General features: G+C 37.6%; 1 protein-coding gene across 2 annotated transcripts in view; it reads right to left on the reverse strand.

The window, feature by feature from the left end:
* Positions 1-22,320, reverse strand: part of LOC126237527 (phospholipid-transporting ATPase ABCA3) — a 707,258-nt gene that overhangs the window by 554,519 nt on the left and 130,419 nt on the right. For both annotated transcript variants that reach the window (XM_049947708.1, XM_049947709.1), the window contains exon 5: positions 13,958-14,099. In XM_049947708.1, the coding sequence (XP_049803665.1) occupies positions 13,958-14,099 (142 nt within the window). The remainder of the gene's footprint in view (positions 1-13,957; positions 14,100-22,320) is intronic.

Raw genomic sequence — 22,320 nt, forward strand, 5'->3', positions numbered from 1 at the left:
TCCGTAGAAATGTTGGAACACGTGAGGCAATACTGACCTTATGACTTATCTTAGAAGAAAGTTTAAGGAAAGGCAAACCTACGTTTCTAGCTTTTGTAGACTTAGAGAAAGCTTTTGACAATGTTGACTGGAATACTCTCTTTCAAATTCTAAAGGTGGCAGGAGTAATTACAGGGAGCGAAAGGCTATTTACAATTTGTACAGAAACCAGGTGGCAGTTATAAGAGTCGAGGGTCATGAAAGGGAAGCAGTGGTTGGGAAGGGAGTAAGACAGGGTGGTAGCCTCTCCCCGATGTTATTCAATCTGTATATTGAGCAAGCAGTAAAGGAAACAAAAGAAAAATTCGGAGTAGGCATTAAAATCCATGGAGAAGAAATAAAACCTTTGAGGTTCACCAATGACATTGTAATTCTGTCAGACACAGCAAAGGACTTGGAAGAGCAGTTGAGCGTAATGGACAATGTCTTGAAAGGAGGATATAAGAGAACATCAACAACAGCAAAACGAGGATAATGGAATGTAGTCGAATAAATTCGGGTGATGCTGAGGGGATTCGATTAGGAAATGAGACACTTAAAGTGGTAATGGAGTTTTGCTATTTGGGGAGCAAAATAACTGATGATGATCGAAGTAGAGAGGATATTAAATGTAGACTGGCAATGGCAAGGAAAGCGTTTCTGAAGAAGAGAAATTTGTTAACATCGAGTATAGATTTAAGTGTCAGGAAGTATTTTCTGAAAGTATTTGTATGGAGTGTAGCCATGTATGGATGTGAAACATGGACAATAAATAGTTTGGACAAGAAGAGAATAGAAGCTTTCGAAATGTGGTGCTACAGAAGAATGTTGAAGATTAGGTGGGTAGATCACGTAACTAATAAGGAGATATTGAATAGGATTGGGGAGAAGAGAAGTTTGTGGCACAACTTGACTAGAAGAAGGGATCAGTTGGTAGGACATGTCCTGAGGCATCAAGGGATCACAAATTTAGCATTGGAGGGCAGCGTGGAGGGTAAAAATCGTAGAGGGAGACCAAGAGATGAATACATTAAGCAGATTCAGAAGGATGTAGGTGCAGTAGGTACTGGGAGATGAAGGAGCTTGCACAGGATAGATTAGCATGGAGAGCTGCATCAAACCAGTCTCAGGACTGAAGACCACAACACGAACAACAACATGATTTATTCAAATTCTTTGATGATAGTATTCCAGGCATAAACCTTTTTTATATACCAAAAGAAGAAATTGAAAAAATCTACCCAGTTCAAGAAAAAAGGTTTACCGTGGGACATACAGTAGCTGGAACAAGAGAAAATCAATTAATTGTTATCAGCTCAAAGTAAGCAGAGTTTCCAATTATGCTACAGCATTCACAGTTAACGCCTTCGAAGCAGATGAAGAAATTCCAGCAGTCTCAATTCCAAGTTTACAACCAGGACAGTATGTTATTTGTATGGATGGCAATTTCTGGTGGGTTGGAAACGTGAAGTTTCACATGAACAACAAGACGTCCTCATCAGATTTATGCACCCATATGGTCATGCTTGTTCCTTCCACTGGCCGACTGCTAAAGATACCTGCTAGATTCCTGAGCAACATATCTTCATGACTTTAGAAGCCCCATCAACATCATCACCAGGAAGACAACACAGTTATCCACAATCTGTTATTGACAAAATTGTAGAAGTGCTTAACGAAAAATGGAACTGACTCTTTGGTATTTTTGTTCTGCAAATTTGCTGTGTTTTGTACTACACTTACTTTAATGTTGTGTGTTAAATTAATGTTTGAAACTGACTTATACATTCGAATAAAAATAATTAATTATGGGACTTAAAGAGCAAAATATTTGAGTTTTCAATCTCCTAGAAGTGCTAAAATAATAACTTTTGAAACGTATTCTTACTCGTCAAACTGAAGATCCAGAAATTGAACAAGCTTTCTTTGAAAGCTTAAAGGATGTTTTGCCAGCTGTGACAAGAAAAAGAGGATTAAAGAAGACACAGTTGAGATATTGCCCCCCCCCCCCAAAATAACCTAAAATTTGCAAGTGGAAAATTTTGGCCAATTTTGCAGATGCATATCTTTTCATCTGGGCATCCAGTGCTAATTAAATTTGATTGCTATATAGACATCATAAGTAGGAATAGCCATCTGAAGTTTTTGCATGATTGGCTCACACAAAAAGTGGCAGGGGTCGAACAAACCATGGCTCTCAGAATAGCGCGACGAATTTTTTAACCATTTTAGAGGCTTGTATCTATATTTAGGTATGGCTAAATCCCTAAGTCTTGCCATGGTGTGATTCAGCATAAAACGTTGTCTATGTATATTAAAGCAAATGACCAATTGTTTGCTAGAACTTTTAAAAAAGCCTAGCAAAGTTGGCACATTTGCGCCTTCGTACATGATGCGGAGGTGAGTAGCCTCTTTTTAAAATCCCCTACGAATTCAAACACTGAAGATAATGAACTGAAATTTGGTGTATAACCATCAAAGACCATGTATAACCTTCACACCAAATTTCATTATATTTGGAAATGGTCAAGTGGGGACCCCTTGATGTGGAATGACCCAAAAGCCAAATTCCTAGAAGTTTCTGAACCCTTCAGGATTAACACAGGAGTTTGACAGGTTGATGGGCTCTCACCAACTGTTTCAATCTGGCCTTAGACAAGATCACGGGAGAGTGGAATAAAGAACTACAAGAGAAAAACATAAAGGAATCCACCTAGGACAAGAAAGAGAAAGATCTGATTTGAAATATCTCGGTTTTGCTGATGACATTGCAGTAAATTCTACGGACGAAACAGACACAAAGATAATTATAGATACACTTCACAAAACTGCAGCTCAAACTAGATTACAAATGTGAGAAAACAGAATATATGAAAACCAAGAGAGCAGAGAAAAATATATATAGACACAACACAGAAACATCAAGACATTTGAAAAGTTAAGATTTTAAGAAAATGGATACACACACCTACATCTAAATCTATACTCTGCAAACCACCGTGAGGTGCATTGTAGAGGATACATTCCATTGTGCCAGTTATTAGGGTGTCTCCCTGTTCCATTCACATATGGAGTGCGGGAAGAATGATTAATTGATTGCCTCAGTGTGTATAGTGATTATTCTAATCTTATCCTCATGATCTCTTTGTGAGTGATATGTGGGGGGTTGTAGCATATTCCTGGGGTAGTCGTTTAAAGCCAGTTCTTTAAATTTGGTAATAGACTTTCTCAGGATAGTTCAAATCTATCCTCAAGAGCCTTCCAGATCAGTTCCTTCAGTATCTCTGTGACACTCTCCCATTGATTAAACAAACCTGTGACCATTTATGCTGCTCTTCTCTGTATATGTTCAATATATGGTACGGGTCCCACACACTTGAGCAATATTCTGGAACCGGTCGCACAAGTGATGTGAACCTATCGTCTTTGTAGATTGATTGTACTTCCCCAGTATTCTACCAATAAACCAAAGTCTACCACTTGCTTTACCCATGACTGAACGTATGTGATCATTCCCTACAAAGTGTTAAAGGTATTTGCAAGAGATGGCCTATTTCAATGTACTATAAGTGCAAAATTTAACATTTCCGAACATTGGAAGCAAGTTGCCAATCTCTGCACCACTTTGAAATCTTATTAAGAAGACTGAATATTTATGCAGCTTCTTTCAGACAGTACTTCATCACTGATAACTTCGTCATCTGCAAAAATCCTGATTTTACTATTAGCTAATATTGTCTGCTAAGTCATTAGTGTACAACATGAACAGCAAGTGCCCAACACACTTCCCTGGGTTACACCCGAAGTTACTTGTACATCCAACAATGACTCTCCATCCAAAGTAACATATTGCATCCTCCCTACCAAAAAGTGTTCAATCCAGTGACAAATTTCACGTGATACCCCATAAGATCCTACTTTTGACAATAAGAGTAGTTGTGGTATCGAGTCAAATACTTTTTGGAGGTCAAGAAATACAGCATCTACCCAATTGCCTTGATCCAAAGCTTTCAGTATGTCATTTGAGAAAAGTGTTAGTTAGGTTTCACATGATCGACAATTTCGAAATCTGTGCTAGTTAACATTAAGGAGGTCATTCAGTTAAAGACACCTCATTATATTTGAGCTCAGAATATGTTATAAGATTCTACAACAAATCAATGTTAAGGATATTGGACAGTTGTTTAGTGGATCACTTCTACTACCCTTCTTGTAGACGGGTGTGACCTGCACTTTTTTCAAAGAACTGGGCATCGTTTTTTGTTCTACAGATCTATGACAGGTTATAGTTAGAAGAGAGGCTAACCCAGCTGCAAATTCAGTACAGAATCTGACTGGGATTCCATTGGGCCCTGGAGTTTTATTTAATTTTAACAATTTTAGTGTTTCTCAATGCCACTGACACTAATACTTATTTCATTCATCTTTTCAGTGGTACAAGCATTAAATTGAGGCAATTCTCATGGGTTTACCTTTGTAAAGGAACATTTAAAAATGGAGTTAAGCATTTCAGGTTTTGCTTTGCTACTATATTTCTGTGCCTCTCATTCACTAGGGACCGGACACTAACATCGGTGCCACTAACAGCCTTTACGTACGACCAGAATTTCTTTGGGTTCTGTGAAAGATCACTTGACAATATTCTGCTACAGTAGTAATTGAAGGCTTCGGGCACTACTCTCTTGACAGCCAAATGTGTTTCATTCAGCATCTCTCTATCTATAGCCCTGTGCTTTGTTTTACACCTATCATGCAGTACTCTCTGTTTCTTTAGACGTTTCTTGACAGTGACTGTATACCAAGGAAGTTCTCTCCCATTAAGAACTGTTCTAATGGGTACATATCTGTTCAGTACATGGTCAACTATTGTTTAAACCTGAGACATAGTTCCTCAACATGCTCCTGCCCTGCGCTGAAAGTTTCAAGTTCTTCACTGAGGTATGGCACTACTGACTTTTTATCTAGTTTACTGAACACATATATCTTTTTCCTTGTTTAAGTTGTCCTTTTTACTTTCGTAATCACTGTTGCCACAATCACGTGATGGTCACTGATACCAGTTTTGATGTGGGCATCCTCAAAGAAGTCAGGACTATTTGTTGCCATTAGGTCCAATACATTTCCATCATGGGTGAGGCTGTCCTAGGTAGTTTTCAGAGAAAGCACTTAGTAAAGTTTCACAGGATGTCTTATCAAAAGTTTCACAGGATGTCTTATCTCCCCCACCACTAAAAAAACTGTAATTTTCCCAGTTAACTGTCAGATGATTAAAGTCTCCACCAATGATTATAGTATGATTGGGGACCTTACATACAAGTGAACTGAGGTTTTCTCAATGTTTCTCGTTACACTGGAAGATGAGTCTCGTGGGTGACAGAAGGATCCAATCATCATTTTATGCCCATCACTGATACCAAGTCTTGCCCAAACAAGCACACATGCAACTTAAATTTCTACCTCAGTGGATTTGCATTTCTTGTCTACTGCATCAAAAACACCACCTCCATTTCCCATTTGCCTATCCTTTTGACGTACACTTATATTTTCCCCAAAAATCTCACTGCTACCAATTTCAGGTTTCAACCAGACTTCTGTACCTAGCATGATGTGACCTTCATTGCTTTTTGGAAGAGCTTCAAACTCTGGCACTTTGCTGTGAATACTTCAGCAGTTTACCATTAGGATATTAATACTCTGACCTGTAGGAGGACTTCTTTTGTCTTACACTGATATTCCTGGGTTTCCTACACCTATCATTATCTGGATTGTAAGGAGAGTCACCTAATTTAAAAAATGCTTGTGTGCACACCACAGTCAGCCAGCTACCTGAGTAGCCTCTCATGTGTAATGCACATGTGTCCCATTTAAGGGGACCCTATAGTTCTCATTCCTATGGGACAAGTCCAGGAAGTCGCAGAGTACCTTGTCAAAGCACTGTCGAAGTCTCTGGTTCATTCCTTCTCCTTGACCAGAGGGCCACGATCAGTTCTGGGACAATGCTGGAAACTCCATGTGCAAGGCTAGTCTTCTCAACCTTCTCTGCCAGTCGCTGGAAAGACCTCGGAGCCCTGACGACAGGGATCATTTGCTGTAGTGTGCCCCAAAGTCTGCAGTTGGTTGCACTTCATTTCCTCAATGTCTGCCGGAATAGCCATACACACTGAGTGTACTTTGTGTCCTTTCCTGCCATTTTCCTATAGGGTACCATCATTTGGCATCATTTGCCGATGATTTACAGATCCCTACCCTCTTGTGCTTGCCTCCTGCTGACATCGGACAAAACAGGTTTCCCCAAAACAGGTGAATTTACTACAACTGGCTCAGTTTCAGTTTTAGTGACAGGCAGCACCTCGAAGTTGTTTGTTAGGGGGCTGGTACAACACCCTGAGTCATCCCTGGCCCCCTTCCACCTTGTACATGATGCCTAGATCCACCACTGCCACACCACTCGCTATCACTTGAATCTATAATGACAGATTGTGTACATTCTGCATAGGAACTGGGATCCATGGGACAGGATAGTACTTGAGATACGTCTGGTACAGGTATCACAAGGGAACAACTCCCGGAAGCTCTTTTGCTAATCGTTTGACAGTAGTCAGAGTGATTTCCTGCTGCTTACGAACGTCAACCCACTCATCCCATGTTCAAGAACAGCGTTCACAGTTGGGCTCCATTTCGGCTGCTGCAATGTATTATTAGGCAGTGAACTAATAACTTTAAATTAAGACCGATGACTATCTATCAGTCTGTTGCGCTAAAAAGTTACTAATTCCCTATAGTAAATGAAGCAAATACACAAAACGAGATTTCTATTAACGCAACACAAAACCCTATGGTAAAAACTACCAGTTTTCTAAATCGTTTGGAGGTTAATTATGGTTGTTAGCAAGCTCGAAAACAGTGTTAATTCACAATACGTGCAGATAATATATAGGGTTACTCCTCTTTAACAGAAAACCAGATGTAACAGTAACTAAATCACAAACGGCGATTTGCTACAGTCTGCTCGCAGATTATGCAAAGGGCAATGGTAGCTTCTGAAAATTTTCAAAAATGCACGGTTTTCTGAGTTAATGAGGTGACGTATTTTTTGACAGAACTTTGAACCACAAACGCTGACTTGCTAAGAAATAAATTATGTAACCAAAACACTCAAACCGGTAACTTACGAAAATATAGTTGGTAAGCGTCCGAAGATTCTTAAAATAACCTAACCCTCCCACGCAATTGCACAACGAAATTAGAGAACGATTGTTTTGAACAAGGGCAGGCCTACTGTTCTCAAAAATTTTAAAAGAGCACAATTAAGTTTAAGCCTGCAATTGACGATAACAGTACGAGTTTATCGCGAATGTTCGCAAATTCAAAACGTATCGCAATACTTATTGGTACATATATATATTTTTTCGCACGTGCGTATTGCACGGATTTTTCACTGTGCACACTTCTACACCACCTACAGTGCAGCATGACTTTATCTCTATGAAAATCTCTAATGTGAAGCAACCGAACGCACGTCTTCTACCTGTTGCACCTAACAATCAAATGGAATAACGGATTAAATAAAACCACAATGAAGGAAAGATCGAAGAATAGAATTATCACTTTATGGATCTGAGTTCCTAACAGTGAATAAAAGAGGTGAAAAAGGAAAATTGGAAAAGAAAGAAGGGGAAAATACTCCGAAAGGTTTTTAGATCTCAAACAGTAACAAAAACAATGTGAGGACGTAGAACCACTGGCTCCAACGCTCCCCCTCCCCATCGTAATACGCGCTGTACGCTCCACTCCTTGTGTGTACGCTGAGGCTGAGGGGATGTTAAGTATTCATAGTATGTGACGGGAGTGCGAGTGATCTTTTATCGTCGGAATTACCACGCCCCCTCCCCACCAAGTACAACACCAAACGGAAGAATAGAAGAAATGAAGGTCAATTCACAAAAAGTAGAAAAAATTGCAGACACAATAAGAAAGAAGAGATTACAGTTTTATGGTCATATTTACGTAATGATTACAATAGGCTAACGAAGAAAAATTTTAATTTTATTTCCAAATTAAAAAAAAGGTCACGTCATAGCTGGAAGGGATCTGAGAAAACGTAACGTCTCAGAAGACACCATACACGATAGGGAAAGTTTCAGGTTACTGATAAATACTACAAAATTTCCTGTCCAACAACAACAGAAACGACGGACAAGGCAGGCCAACAACCAAGGCATGAAAAAGTTCTTGGAACATAGAAAGAAAAAGACTTAACTCTTAGGTTTTAAGCAGTTTGTAACTGGCCAGATTCTGTAACAATAATAATAATATATTTTTAGAATACAGCTTTGTTACGAAATATTTAGCATTTTACTGAACATGGCCAAGTAGCACATATTTTTAAAGTTTATAAGAAACTGAATAAACTGGTGTGCATGATAGTACATCTAACAGATTTTGAGATATGGCCGTATTAAGATTTCAAAATATGACAAAAATCGCACTAGTCTGGAAACTTTAAAAATTGATAAATCGGAAACGTAATGTTTAATTTTGGATTTTACCTAATTTTGATATCTAGAATATAATGACAAATAATTATAAGTAATTAAAGTTAAAATTTATTTTGTTATTGGTTGATCTCACAGGGGGTGATTCACCCTGCAAAATTCTGATTTTTCGTACCACCAGAGAATTAAGCTCTGACAAACTTTGCATCATATTCCACAACTTACATGACTAGTTCCTCATCTGGTAAGCATATATTCTCACAAAATTTTCTTCTATCGAAATTATACGTAGAAAAATAAGGTGGAATCTACTGAAATAAAAACCGGTACATGTTCAATGTTATGACATTTGCAGTGTTGACTCAAATGTTTTGCTGGTGAAAGAGTATCTTGTGTCAACTTCTGCCTTTGATATAGTAATGTGTGGAGGTTACACATTACACACTAACATTGTGAATGGGTGAATGCACATTTCACTTGATGGAAGTATTAAGTATTTACATGTCTATCATTTGGGTGACACTCAATCCACATTGTTGAAACCCCATTCCATCAGGTGTTGGTTAAAATGTGCAGTCTCAATGTGTGTTTTGTTAATAACGGTCGCTTTCTCTTTGAGATAGTCAACAACAACATATTTGTACGGCTTCTACCACATTTGAGTATTACACATCAATTTCTTCCTTTTCTTCTGCCAATCTCGGATTAGGCCTTATGGCATGTTCCAGTCTCAACATCTCTTCCTCAGCCTTCCCACTCCCCTTCTTCCAATAGAATTGTATTTCATTTCTTGTTATGGTATTCTGTGAAGTGACATACACAAAACATACTCTTTCCAATCCTACTTTCATTGTATTATTTTTTCAGTTAATGGCTTTCCTTATTTCATCATGTCTTTTCTGGAGTTTCTTTTACAGCCTTTCACTGATCTAAGGATCTTCATTTCTGATTTTTCAAGTTGTCTTAGAACTTTGTTATAAAATTTCATTTAAGTGTCTCTTCTAGTTTTACCCTGCAGTGTTCTTGTTGTTGTGCCATGTATGTCTTGATAGGTGTTAATTTACTTTTTATGTCTTTCTCTTCTTCAAAATTTATTTTCCTTCTATATGGCATACAGGTGAAATACCAGAGGAATGAAGGTGCACAAAAGTTATCGAAACAGAAGTACACAAATAATTACAGATATATAGATGGAGCATTCTGAATTCTAGAAATGTCCTACTGTAAATTATCAGCTCTAAATTAATTCTATCTAATCTAGGTGCTTTCCTGTTTTTGTTTTCTTGAATGCTTGTTTCAATTCTTTCAAATCTGTTAAATCTGTCCATACCTGTGCTTTCTTTTCCATTGGCTCTTCTACACCTGGACTATATCGTAATTTTGTGTAGTGACTTATCCAGTCTTCTAAAGGAATGATATTTGTAGTTGTACTATCTTTGGTTGTTCTTTTTAGCTGTCTGATAAGATAATATGCTATTTCCTGTCCATTGTGTATGTCACGTTCAATTCTTCTTATAAATGCATCCCATGAGGATATGTGAGCCTGTCTTTCTATATTTTTGGTTCCATTCCTGATTTATATGTATTTCTCTTTAGCTTCCTCGGTCTGTTCCTGTAAGAACACCCTATATGGTTTATTTTTCTTTTCTATGTCTTCTTCTGTCACTTCATTCCAATCTTAAGCCCCCTTTTACTATCTGTTCTGCGTTTTTCACCTAGTATATCTTTAGTCACCTGTGTTATGGCATTTTTAATGTTTGTCCTTTCTTCAGTTAGATCTTTGCTTGAAGGCATTTGTTGGAGTCCTTAAAAGTTTTGCTTGGATTTCTTTCAGTTTTCCTCTTGTTCTGTTTCTTACATCTTTACCACAGCTGGATATTTTATTTAACAAGATAGTGGTTTGTACTCAAGTTTCTCACCCTATATACTTCTATGTCTATCACCCTTAAGACCAGATTTGTATTTACTATTGTTTAATCAATAAGAGATCAAAGGTCTTGTGAAGACCATGTGTATTTGTATATGTATTTCGGCTGAAAAATGTACTAGTTACCAGTACTTTCAGTTCAATAAAGGCGACAAACTCTCAGTTTTATTCCACTGGTATTAATGGTATCTTCTCCATTGTTGCCAAAATGACATAGTCAGTGCACCAATTTGGTGCATCAGTTTTAGTTATTTAAGTCATCCATCTGTACACTCACGTATTATGTTGCATAAATCCCATCATTAATAAAAGCCTTTAGAGTTGTGTAAATAATAAAATTATACATTAATTTGCAGTATACTCTACCCCTGTAGAGTATACTGACAAACCAATTAAAATTTATGTTTATTTACTCCCATGGGTAAGTGTGGGAATTAGGCCTATTAGTAAACTACCTTATTACTGCACATCTTAGGAGAAACCAAGTATTTGGGAAAAATCTACTGCTCTTTATGTCACAGTAATAACTAAAACTAGTGATTGGGTTCATTTAAAAAACTGGGTATTCTTACTGCACTGGCTGAGTACATCTATCCAGTTTGTTGTACATACCAGGGAAACCATTAGTAGACTAAATATTTTACTTATAGTTCTATACATAATCATAGAACAAGAGCTAGTTTGAACTTCCATTAACCAACAAAAAACAAATAAATACTCCATACTGCGTTTTCTATCAGAAAATAATTGCCTAAGAAGATGGAAAAGATTACTATGTAACAATATTATGAAAAGGCTAGTTACTACTCACCACATAGCGGAGATGTTGAGTCACAGACAGGCACAACAAAAAGACTGTCAGAAAGGGACCTTTCGGCCAACAAGGCCTTTGTCAAAATAGACAACACACACACACACACATTCACAGTATTGTAGGGCAGTGTGGAAGGTAAAAATCGTAGAGGGAGGCCAAGAGAGGAGTACAGTAAACAGATTCAGAAGGATGTAGGTTGCAGTAGCTACTGGGAGATGAAGAAGCGTGCACAGGATAGAGTAGCATCGAGAGCTGCATCAAACCAGTCTCTGGACTGAAGACCACAACAACAAACACTCACACACGCATACACATGTGCGGCCACAGTCTCTGGCGTCGGAAGCCTTTTTGTTGAGCCCATCTGCGACTCAGCATTTATTTATTTATTTATTTTGATCCAACATCAACTGATTACAAAAAAAGGTTTTTTTTGTTCCAGTCTTCTGGATAAGTCAGAGCCTTAATTACTAGGGTTACATATTATTGGCTGGCACTTTTATCTACACAACTTGTTCTAAATTTAGTTGAGAGAACAGAGTTACATATATGGACTATACATAAACAAAATTGTTATTGCCATACTTAGATTAAGGAATCTACAGTTTGTAACACAGTATTCATATCTGACATTCAAATATTTACAGTTTGTGACACAGTCTAAGATCTGAGATTACATATATTTTTAGATAGATGGTCTTCCATCATACGAGTGTACTAAATCTAGAAACTCATCTATTGAATATACAGGATTGTTTAGAAGCCATAATTTTAATTTCATTTTTAGTTTTGTAATGGGCAATTTGGAGATATTAGGATGAAAGCAATCAGTAGTTTTATGCCTGCATAGTGAGGGCTTTTCTCATAAAGTGTTGTTCTATGAGAGATGATGTGGGGTCTCTCTCTGCCTCTAGTGTTGTGATCGTGTATTTATTTATTACGTGTTTTGTTACTGTTTACTGCCATAATGATTATCTTCAGCACATACAGGTTATGAACAGTTAGTATTTTAAATTCTTTGAACAAATTTCTGCAGGACTCCCTGGCACATTTCTTTCCCATAATTCTAAGTGCCTTCTTTTGTAAGGTAAGTACACTTTTCATGTTACCTTTACTGCTGGATCCCCAAACCTCTATCCCATAACTTAGATGGGATTCAAATAGTGCAAAATATATTTGCCTCAGAGTGGTGATGTTACAAAAAGGTGTCAGTTTTCTTAGGACATATATGGTAGTACATAGCTTTTTGCAAATATCATTCACATGATCAGACCAGTTTAACTCTGCATCTAGTGTCAGGCCAAGAAATTTGGTCGAGTATTGTTTTTTAATGTATTCGTCACCCATTAAGATTTTGTTTTCATGAGTTTTTTGCCTCCCAAGATCAAATTCAATATAGACAGATTTATTTGTGTTTAATTTTAGGTTGTTTTCATTAAAATACTGCAGAATTAAGCCTGCTGCAGTATTGGATTCCACTTCTAGCTGTGAATAGCTTGGATTGCTGCATATTAACGTGGTATCATCTGCATATAAGATAGCTGTTGCATGGTTTGTTATGGACTGAATATCATTTACATAGATAATAAAAAGAAGTGGTCCTAATATTGACCCCTGTGGAATACCAAAATTTATGTCAGTGGTGTTTGATTTGCCTGCTCCCTCTGTAGTGCTAATAGACACAAACTGCTTCCTATTTGTCAAGTAGGATCTCACCAGATTATGGGCTGTGCCTCAAATGCCATAGTTCCACAGTTTGTCCAGCAATATGGTCGTATCAACACAGTCAAATGCTTTTTGTAAGTCTATGAAGATGCCACATACATGTTCTTTATTATCTATTGCTTGAGTGACACCTTCGACTAAGTTGGATGCTGCTGTAATGGTGGATAACCCCCAGACAAACCCACACTGCCCCTTAGAAATCACTTTTTTGCGTACCAGGAAGTTCCAGATTCTTATGTATATTACTTTCTCAAAGATTTTGGATATTATTGGAAGAACAGAAATGGGTCGAAAGTTTTCTACTAAATTCCTGTTTCCTTTTTTAAAAATAGGCACAACTCGGGCAATTTTCAACTCATCTTCACTATATGGTAACAACTATACTTTTCATAATATTGTTACATTCCATCCTGGGTTTTCCATTGCTCAAAAGATTACTATTTGAGTTAGAAAGACAGCAAAAACATACTTCATAACTAATGCATACTGCACACTTAAAGATTACTACAAGACTCAGAGTGGGGGTTAATAATGGAAGGGTGCAACTACAACACAAAGTCCCATTTCAGTTCACTGTCAGAATGTAATCCGTTTACAAGAAAATTATGTGCTGAGATCCATAATGCATGATAGTAATGTTACTGGTATTCTCCTGAACTCAACATTCCACTCATCATATGGGGAGAGTAGGGATGTTGATTCAGTTTCCCTGATGGACTGAAGCAAGTACATGGAGATGTGTGTGGGGCATAGTAGCATGTTTATGGACCTGGAGTCAGTTTTCCAAATAGACTGAAGAAATTACAAAGGGCAGACCAGCTTGTTTTTTGTACTGGAGTCACCAGTGGCGGTCCATAGTGTGTGTAGTAAAGCAGTGAAAAACTATGTTTTCTATTGTATGTTACCTGGTGCAGACTGTTTATAACCAAAGGAAATCTGACATTTTTTAGTATTAATAATAATAATAACAATAACACTTACATGGTGTTCCCCCACAGGATTTAGTCCTGTCCCTTGGACCATATGTCTCAAAAGTTGGAAATAATTTATTGGTTTGCCAGTTTGACTGTGGGCTAGACAGTCCAAGTGGTTGCCGTAGTTCAGCAGGAAATCGTATTGTCATCTAAAGTAAACAAATAAAAATTGTAGTATTTTTACACTTTTAATATTTTCATATTATGTTAGTTCAACTGTAAACAAATGTCATAGATTATTGTTTTTATTTCTAAGCTAAATAACAGTCACTGGCGACCAAAGTTGACTGTAACCACACTCCACATTTATTAATGACTCTCCAAAGAATCTGCTGTTATGACATATATGCAAGAAATAATGAAGAAACATGCTTTAGTGAAACTGCTTTAGTAAATATTGAGAATCAGTACGTTTTCATTGTTGATACACAACAAGTGACATCACACTAGTAATCATCCTGGTGTGAGAGCTGTCAAAATGCTTCCTCGCATATTTTGAGTCGCAGTTAGGCATGACAAAAAGACTGTCACAAATAAAGCTTTCAGACATTAAGGCCTTCCTCAACAACTAGCTTATGGTTCTGTTCCTCAATAGTGCACTACTGGCTCACTGACCCACATGCTCAATGTGATCCGAATTGCTCGCAGAACTGAAGCAGCTGTGACTTATTAAACTGATAGTTCGGTAATTTTCACATCTGTCAACACCTGCTTTCTTTGGGATAGGAATTATTATATTCTTATTGAAGTCTGAGGGTATTTCGCCCGTCTCGTACATCTTGCTCACCAGATGGTAGAGTTTTGTCAGGACTGGCTCTCCCAAGGCCATCAGTAGTTCTAATGGAATGTTGTCTACTGTCGGGGCCTTGTTTTGACTCAGGTCTTTCAGTGCTCTGTCGAACTCTTCACGCAGTGTCGTATCTCCCATTTCATCTTCATCTACATCCTCTTCAATTTCCATAATATTGTCCTCAAGTACATCGCCCTTGTATAGACCCTCTATATACTCCTTCCACCTTTCTGCTTTCCCTTCTTTGCTTAGAACTGGGTTTCCATCTGAGCTCTTGATATTCATACAAGTGGTCCTCTTTTCTCCAAAGGTCTCCTTAATTTTCCTGTAAGCTGTATCTATCTTACCCCTAGTGAGATAAGCCTCTACATCCTTACATTTATCCTCTAGCCATCCCTGCTTAGCCATTTTGCACTTCCTCTCGATATCATTTTTGAGACGTTTGTGTTCCTTTTTGCCTGCTTCATTTACTGCATTTTTGTATTTTCTCCTTTCATCAATTAAATTCAATATTTCTTCTGTTACCCAAGGATTTCTACTAGCCCTCGTCTTTCTACCTACTTGATCCTCTGCTGCCTTCACTACTTCATCCCTCAGAGCTACCCACTCTTCTTCTACTGTATTTCTTTCCCCCATTCCTGTCAATTGTTCCCTTATGCTGTCCTTGATACTCTGTACAACCTCTGGTTTAGTTAGTTTATCCAGGTCTGACCTCCTTAAATTCCCACCTTTTTGCAATTTCTTCAGTTTTAATCTACAGATCATAACCAATAGATTGTGGTCAGAGTCCACATCTGCCCCTGGAAATGTCCTACAATTTTAAACCTGGTTCCTAGATCTCTGTCTTACCATTATATAATCTACCTGATACCTTTTAGTATCTCCAGGATTCTTCCATATATACAACCTTCTTTTATGATTCTTGAACCAAGTGTTAGCTATGATTAAGTTACGTTCTCTGCAAAATTCTAACAGATGGCTTCCTCTTTCATTTCTTCCCCCCAATCCATATTCACCTACTATGTTTCCTTCTCTCCCTTTTCCTACTGTCGAATTCCAGTCACCCATGAGTATTAAATTTTCGTCTCCCTTCACTACCTGAATAATTTCTTTTATCTCTTCATACATACCTAATTTTATCAATAACAACAATCCACCAATAATTATGTGAACTTCTAGAACATTCCATACATCTTCGCATCGAATATCAAGTTAATTTTTTTAAAAGATAGGACAGAATTATATACATAAAGACACACATACAAGGCCTTAGGAAGCACTGAATTGTCAGATAACTATTCGAATGCATATAAAAAGAAGGTGGTATCAGACATTTCATATGAACTTTGGGGAAGGCTATATCGTTACAAGTGCATGGAGAAAATGACAAACTACAAGTTATTGTTTTACTTATAAGCATACTCCATCGTTTTTTGTACTTTGTAATTGGTCAAGCTGATTATTTATTTGTAATACTTTTATTTTGTATGAACACTTTAATAGAATAAAAGCTATTTTTAGTAAGTATTCTTTAAGATATGTTTTAAATTTATAGAGTTCCTTTATGTTTTTCATCTCCTTTGGCAGTTTATTATATATCTTGATGCCTCGATAAAAAACAGTGGTTTGTGTCTTTGCTCTATTCATTCAACCTAGGTATAAGCAACTGCTGTATCTGGTTTAATCATTATGTATGGAGCTGTTTGCTGTGTATTTATCAATTTTTTTGTATAAATACTGCAGTTTTGATTATGCATTCACTTGGAACTACCATAATACCCCTTTTTTTGTAGAGTCTAATGCATTGGGCCCTGTTTTGGAGTTTTACTCATTATTCTGATGGCTCGTTTTTGCAGTTTGAACACATTTTCCATATTCTGAGCATTTACACCTCAGAATGTTATGCCACAACTGATGATAGAGTGTATGTGTGCAAAGTATGTTGTTTTCAGGCATTTGTAAGGCAGAGAATGTTGTGCTGATTCTATTTTGAGTACCCTGATACGCTTATCCCATTTTAATTGTTGATCGTCATACATACCTAAAAATTTTGTGCTAGTTACACACTCTATGGTTTCATTATGTGCTTTAAGTTTTGTTACACTGGATTTTTTATTTATACCGAAGTTCATGTATTAGTCTTTTTTACATTAAGGGTTACTTTTTTGTTATTTGACCAGTTGTGGACTACCAAAGTGCCTTTTCAGTCTTTACCTCTAACATTTCTGGCGTTATACCTGTAATTATTACATTTCTGTCACCAGCAGATTACACAGTTTCTCTCGTTGTGTGGCCCAGAGGTGTAGTCATTAATGTAATTAAAAAACAGTATTGGGCCTAACATGCTACCCTTGATGGACTGCAATGTTCAAATATTCCTGAGCTAAAAGAATTTTCATCATATAATTTGAGCCACTGGAAATTTGAGATATCTGTACCCTCTGCTCTCTGTCTGCTAGGTAAGACCTAAACCATTTATTTAAAACCCCTTTGCTCCTAGCACTTCAAGTTTACCCAGAAGTGTCTGATGATCAACTGTGTCAAATGGTTTACAGAGCTATAGGATAATGGTTGTTACCTGTTTTCTTTTCTTCTAAAACTACTTTTGTAAATTTTGCTATATCAGTTTCTGTTTCCTTTCCAGACATGAAAAAACTGTTCTTTGTGCAGATGTTGGTACTTATTTAAATAATCCACAAGTGTTTTTCTCATAATGTTTTTATTATTTTTGAAAAGGAAGACAGTAATGAAATTGGTCTGTAATCCTTTACATTTTCTGTGTTACCTTTTTTATGTATGAGAAGAACTTTTGCATGCTTTAAGTAATCAGGGAAGGAACCTGATGAGAATGAATCGTTTATAATGTCTATTGGGAGTTCTTTTGTGCTTCTAATGCAATGTTTTAGTGGACACATTGGAACTCCATCTAGACCTGTGAACATTTTACTCTTAAAAATATGTGCAACCCTCCTGATTTGCTCCCCAGTTGTGGACAGCAGCAGCATTGTGTAACGTAAGTAGTTATTTGTAGCTGTATGTAGCAACTTTGGTTGTGCAGATGTTGCGAGTGTGTTAGCTCTACAAATATAAATGTACAAGGGTGGTTTGAAAAGTTCTTGGAAGGGATCAGAAGAAAAAATACTACAGCGAAGGACTCAACTGCTTGCATTATGAAGTGCCCTGATAAAACCAACAGTGTTAATACAAATGAAAACTGTAAAAAAAGCGATCGACAAGTGCCCCAAAAAAAGATCACAGTGAAAACAAAGAGTCAGAACATATTAATTCTTTCTGACAGTCATGGTCGTCACTGTGCAAAAATTATGATCGGTTTTCAAAATCAAAAACACTACATCACTTCTGTTATAAAACCTAACGCTCACTTAAAGGATGTGGTTTGTAACATAGACAGGAAGACGAAAGAATATACAAAAAATGACAGTCATCATTCTAGGTGGGGCAAACGACCTTTTAAAGAAATTTGAGGATTTCAAATGCTCCTTAACAGGTTCTCTTCAAAAGACAGTCCGCACAAAAGTAATCTTGTGCACGATTCCGTACAGATACACTGTGCCGAAACTGAACAACAGAATCTATGCTGTAAACGAATTCTCAATGAGCACTGCAAAAAATTACGAGCATGTAATGAATGGTAATGAACGTCAATACATTCCGCAGCAGAAGCGATTATACAAAGCACGAACTCCATTTGCAAATGGAAGGCAAAGAGAAATTATGTAGACATTTGCAACTAGCAGTAGGTGCCAATATGCAAATACTAGCTCTAAAATACACACCTTTCAGCAAATATGACAATGAAGACACAAGAAAAATCAACAGTAAAAAAGGACTTATTCAGCTCAACGGCGATGAAAGATAAACGAGAAGCCATAAGAAAGAACTGTACTACACCTTCAGCACTCAAAGAAAACACAGTAAAACAAAACTTCCGTAGACTAAACCAGCAGACGCATGTAGGACAAAAATAGGAACTCAACCAAGTTTCACACTCGAAGATATTCAAGATGCAACAAGAAGAAATGAACACTGGAAACCAGAAGCAGTACCTACAGGAGACCCACTAAGGATAACAAGAGATCCAACCTCAAAAGTACCACCAAGGACACCTATTTTACATGTATCAGCGAAGTCCAACAATTAACTATTATCCCACAGCAAGAGAAGGAAATTCAGCAATTCCAGTGAGAAGAAATGTAAGGCGCCCATGTCATCTGCAAGATTTTTTATTCCAAAAAGGCCTCAAAACCAAATTAGGATAAACAGTGCACCTATCGACACCTCTAGTAGCAGTCCTTGCAGGAAAAACAGAAACCACATCAACATCAAGAACACAAGAAGAACGCCCCCTTTTCACCATCAGGACATTTTCTTATCACCAACAGAGAAAAACAACTCTTGCTTCAAGATGAGAAGGAAGATTTCCACATAATTTAAATTCAGGAATAAAGGTAAGTGGTCAACCAAGTACAATCACAACAAACCTAAAATCTTACCAGGTCACTCTTCTTCATCAGAATATGCAGTCATTTAGGAATAAAGTAAGAGAGCTGAAAATCTTGCTATCAAGTGAACTCACATATGGTAATATATTTCACTTAACTGAGCACTGACTGAAAGAATATGCGTTAAAATCAGTTTACACATGGAGGGAACATAAAAAAGATGCCAAATTCAATAACTTAACAATGTTGAATCCTTAAACACTGAGAAAGATTTTGAAATATCAGGCATAGAAATTCCAGCATTAAATTAAGTTCAGCATGTTTACATGGATCTCTAGATAGCCACTTAAGAAAATTCAAAAATCAGCTTGATGTTGTTGTTGTTGTCTTCAGTCCTGAGACTGGTTTGATGCAGCTCTCCATGCTACTCTATCCTGCGCAAGCTTCTTCATCTCCCAGTACTTACTGCAACCTACATCCTTCTCAATCTGCTTAATGTATTCATCCCTTGGTCTCCCTCTACGATTTTTACCCTCCACGATGCCCTCCAATGCTAAATTTGTGATCCCTTCATGCCTCAGAACATGTCCTACCATCCGGTCCGTTCTTCTTGTCAAGTTGTGAAACAAGCTCCTCTTCTCCCCAATTATATTCAATACCTCCTCATTAGTTACGTGATCTACCCAATCTAATCTTCAGCATTCTTCTGTAGGACCAATTTCAAAAGTTTCTATTCTCTTCTTGTCCAAACTATTTATCATCCACGTTTCACTTGCATACATGGCTACACTCCATACAAATACTTTCAGAAACTAGTTCCTGACACTTAAATCTATACTCGAGGTTAACAAATTTTTCTTCTTCTTCTTTTCTCCAAAGGTCTCTTTAATTTTCCTGTAAGCAGTATCTATTTTACCCCTAGTGAGATTAGCCTCTACATCCTTATATTTGTCCTCTAGCCATCCCTGCTTAGCCATTTTGCACTATCTGTCGATCTCATTTTGGAGACGTTTGTATTCCTTTTTGCCTGCTTCATTTACTGCATTATTATATTTTCTCCTTTCATCAATTAAATTCAATATTTCTTCTGTTACTCAAGGATTTCTACTAGTCCTCGTCTTTTTACCTATTTGATCCTCTGCTGCCTTCACTATTTCATCCCTCAAAGCTACCCATTCTTCTTCTACTGTATTTCTTTCCCCCATTCCTGTCAATTGTTCCCTTATGCTCTCCCTGAAACTCTGTACAACCTCTGGTTCTTTCAGTTTATCCAGGTCCCATCTCCTTAAATTCCCACCTTTTTGCAGTTTCTTCAGTTACAATTTAAAACTTGGTTCCTAAATCTCTGTCTTACCATTATATAATCTATGTGATACCTTTTAGTATCTCCAAGCTTCTTCCATGTATACAACCTTCTTTCATGATTCTTGAACCAAGTGTTAGCTATGATTAAGTGATGCTCTGCGCAAAATTCTACCAGACGGCTTCCTCTTTCATTTCTTAGTCCCAATCCATATTCACCTACTATGTTTCCTTCTCTCCCTTTTCCTACTGACGAATTCCAGTCACCCATGACTATTAAATTTTCGTCCTTTTATCTGATCATATATTTCATCAATTTCTTCGTCATCTGCAGAGCTAGTTGGCATATAAACTTGTACTACTGTAGTAGGCGTGGGCTTTGTGTCTATCTTGGGCACAATAATGCGTTCACTATGCTGTTTGTAGTAGCTTACCCGCACTCCTATTTTTTTATTCATTATTAAACCTACACCTGCATTACCCCTATTTGATTTTGTATTTATAACCCTGTATTCACCTGACCAAAAGTCTTGTTCCTCCTGCCACCGAACTTCACTAATTCCCACTATATCTATCTTTAACCTATCCATTTCCCTTTTTAAATTTTGTAACCTACCTGCTCGATTAAGGATCTGACATTCCACGCTCCGATCTATAGAACGGCAGTTTTCTTTCTCTTGGTAACGACGTCCTCTTGAGTAGTCCCCACCCGGAGATCTGAATGGGGGACTATTTTACCTCCGGAATATTTTACCGAAGAGGACACCATCATCATTTAATCATACAGTAAAGCTGCATGCCCTCGGGAAAAATTACGGCTGTAGTCTCCCCTTGCTTTCAGCCGTTCGCAGTACCAGAACAGCAAGGCCATTTTGTTTAGTGTTACAAGGCCAGATCAGTCAATCATCCAGACTGTTGCCCTTGCAACTACTGAAAAGGCTGCTGCCCCTCTTCAGGAACCACACGTTTGTCTGGCTTCTCAACAGATACCCCTCCGTTGTGGTTGCACTTACGGTACTGCTATCTGTATCGTTGAGGCACACAAGCCTCCACACCAACGGCAAGGTCCATGGTTCATGGTGGTTCATGAAAAATTTAATGAGTTTTTAAAACAACAGATAGAAGCGTAAAGGGAATTATTTGAACAGCAAAAGCAAACTGCTGATGCTTTCAAAACCAACATAACCAACAGTTCAATGACTTGACAAAAGATATGATCTTTGAAATGAACTATCGGATGAAATTGTAAGTATGGGGAAAGATATAAAAACACATGAAACTTCCTGGCAGATTAAAACTGTGTGCCGAACCGAGACTCGAACTCGGTACCTTTGCCTTTCGCGGGCAAGTGCTCTTCAAACTGAGCTACCGAAGCACGACTCACGCCCGGTGCTCACAGCTTTACTTCTGGCAGTACCTCGTCTCCTACCTTCCAAACTTTAGAGAAGCTCTCCTGCGAACCTTGCAAAACTAGCACTCCTGAAAGAAAGGATATTGCGAAGACATGGCGTAGCCACAACCTGGGGGATGTTTCCAGAATGAGATTTTCACTCTGCAGCTGAGTGTGTGCTGATATGAAACTTCCTGGCAAATTAAAAAAAAAAAAAAAAGTGTTGTGGACTTCTCAAGTATAGGATAATCACATACGAAAAAGCAAAAATATTTCAAAATCGTCAAGCAACCAACTTAATTTTTATGGGATAACTTCACTTGGACTGACTCCGAACATTTATATCCTTGGTGGACACAGAGCGGGCATGGAAACAAAAATGGCATTGGAGACTTATCCTGAACCCATTCGAGTGTCTTTGAGAT

The sequence above is a fragment of the Schistocerca nitens genome, chromosome 2 (assembly GCF_023898315.1).
Source record: "Schistocerca nitens isolate TAMUIC-IGC-003100 chromosome 2, iqSchNite1.1, whole genome shotgun sequence".
Taxonomy (NCBI): Eukaryota; Metazoa; Arthropoda; class Insecta; order Orthoptera; family Acrididae; genus Schistocerca; species Schistocerca nitens.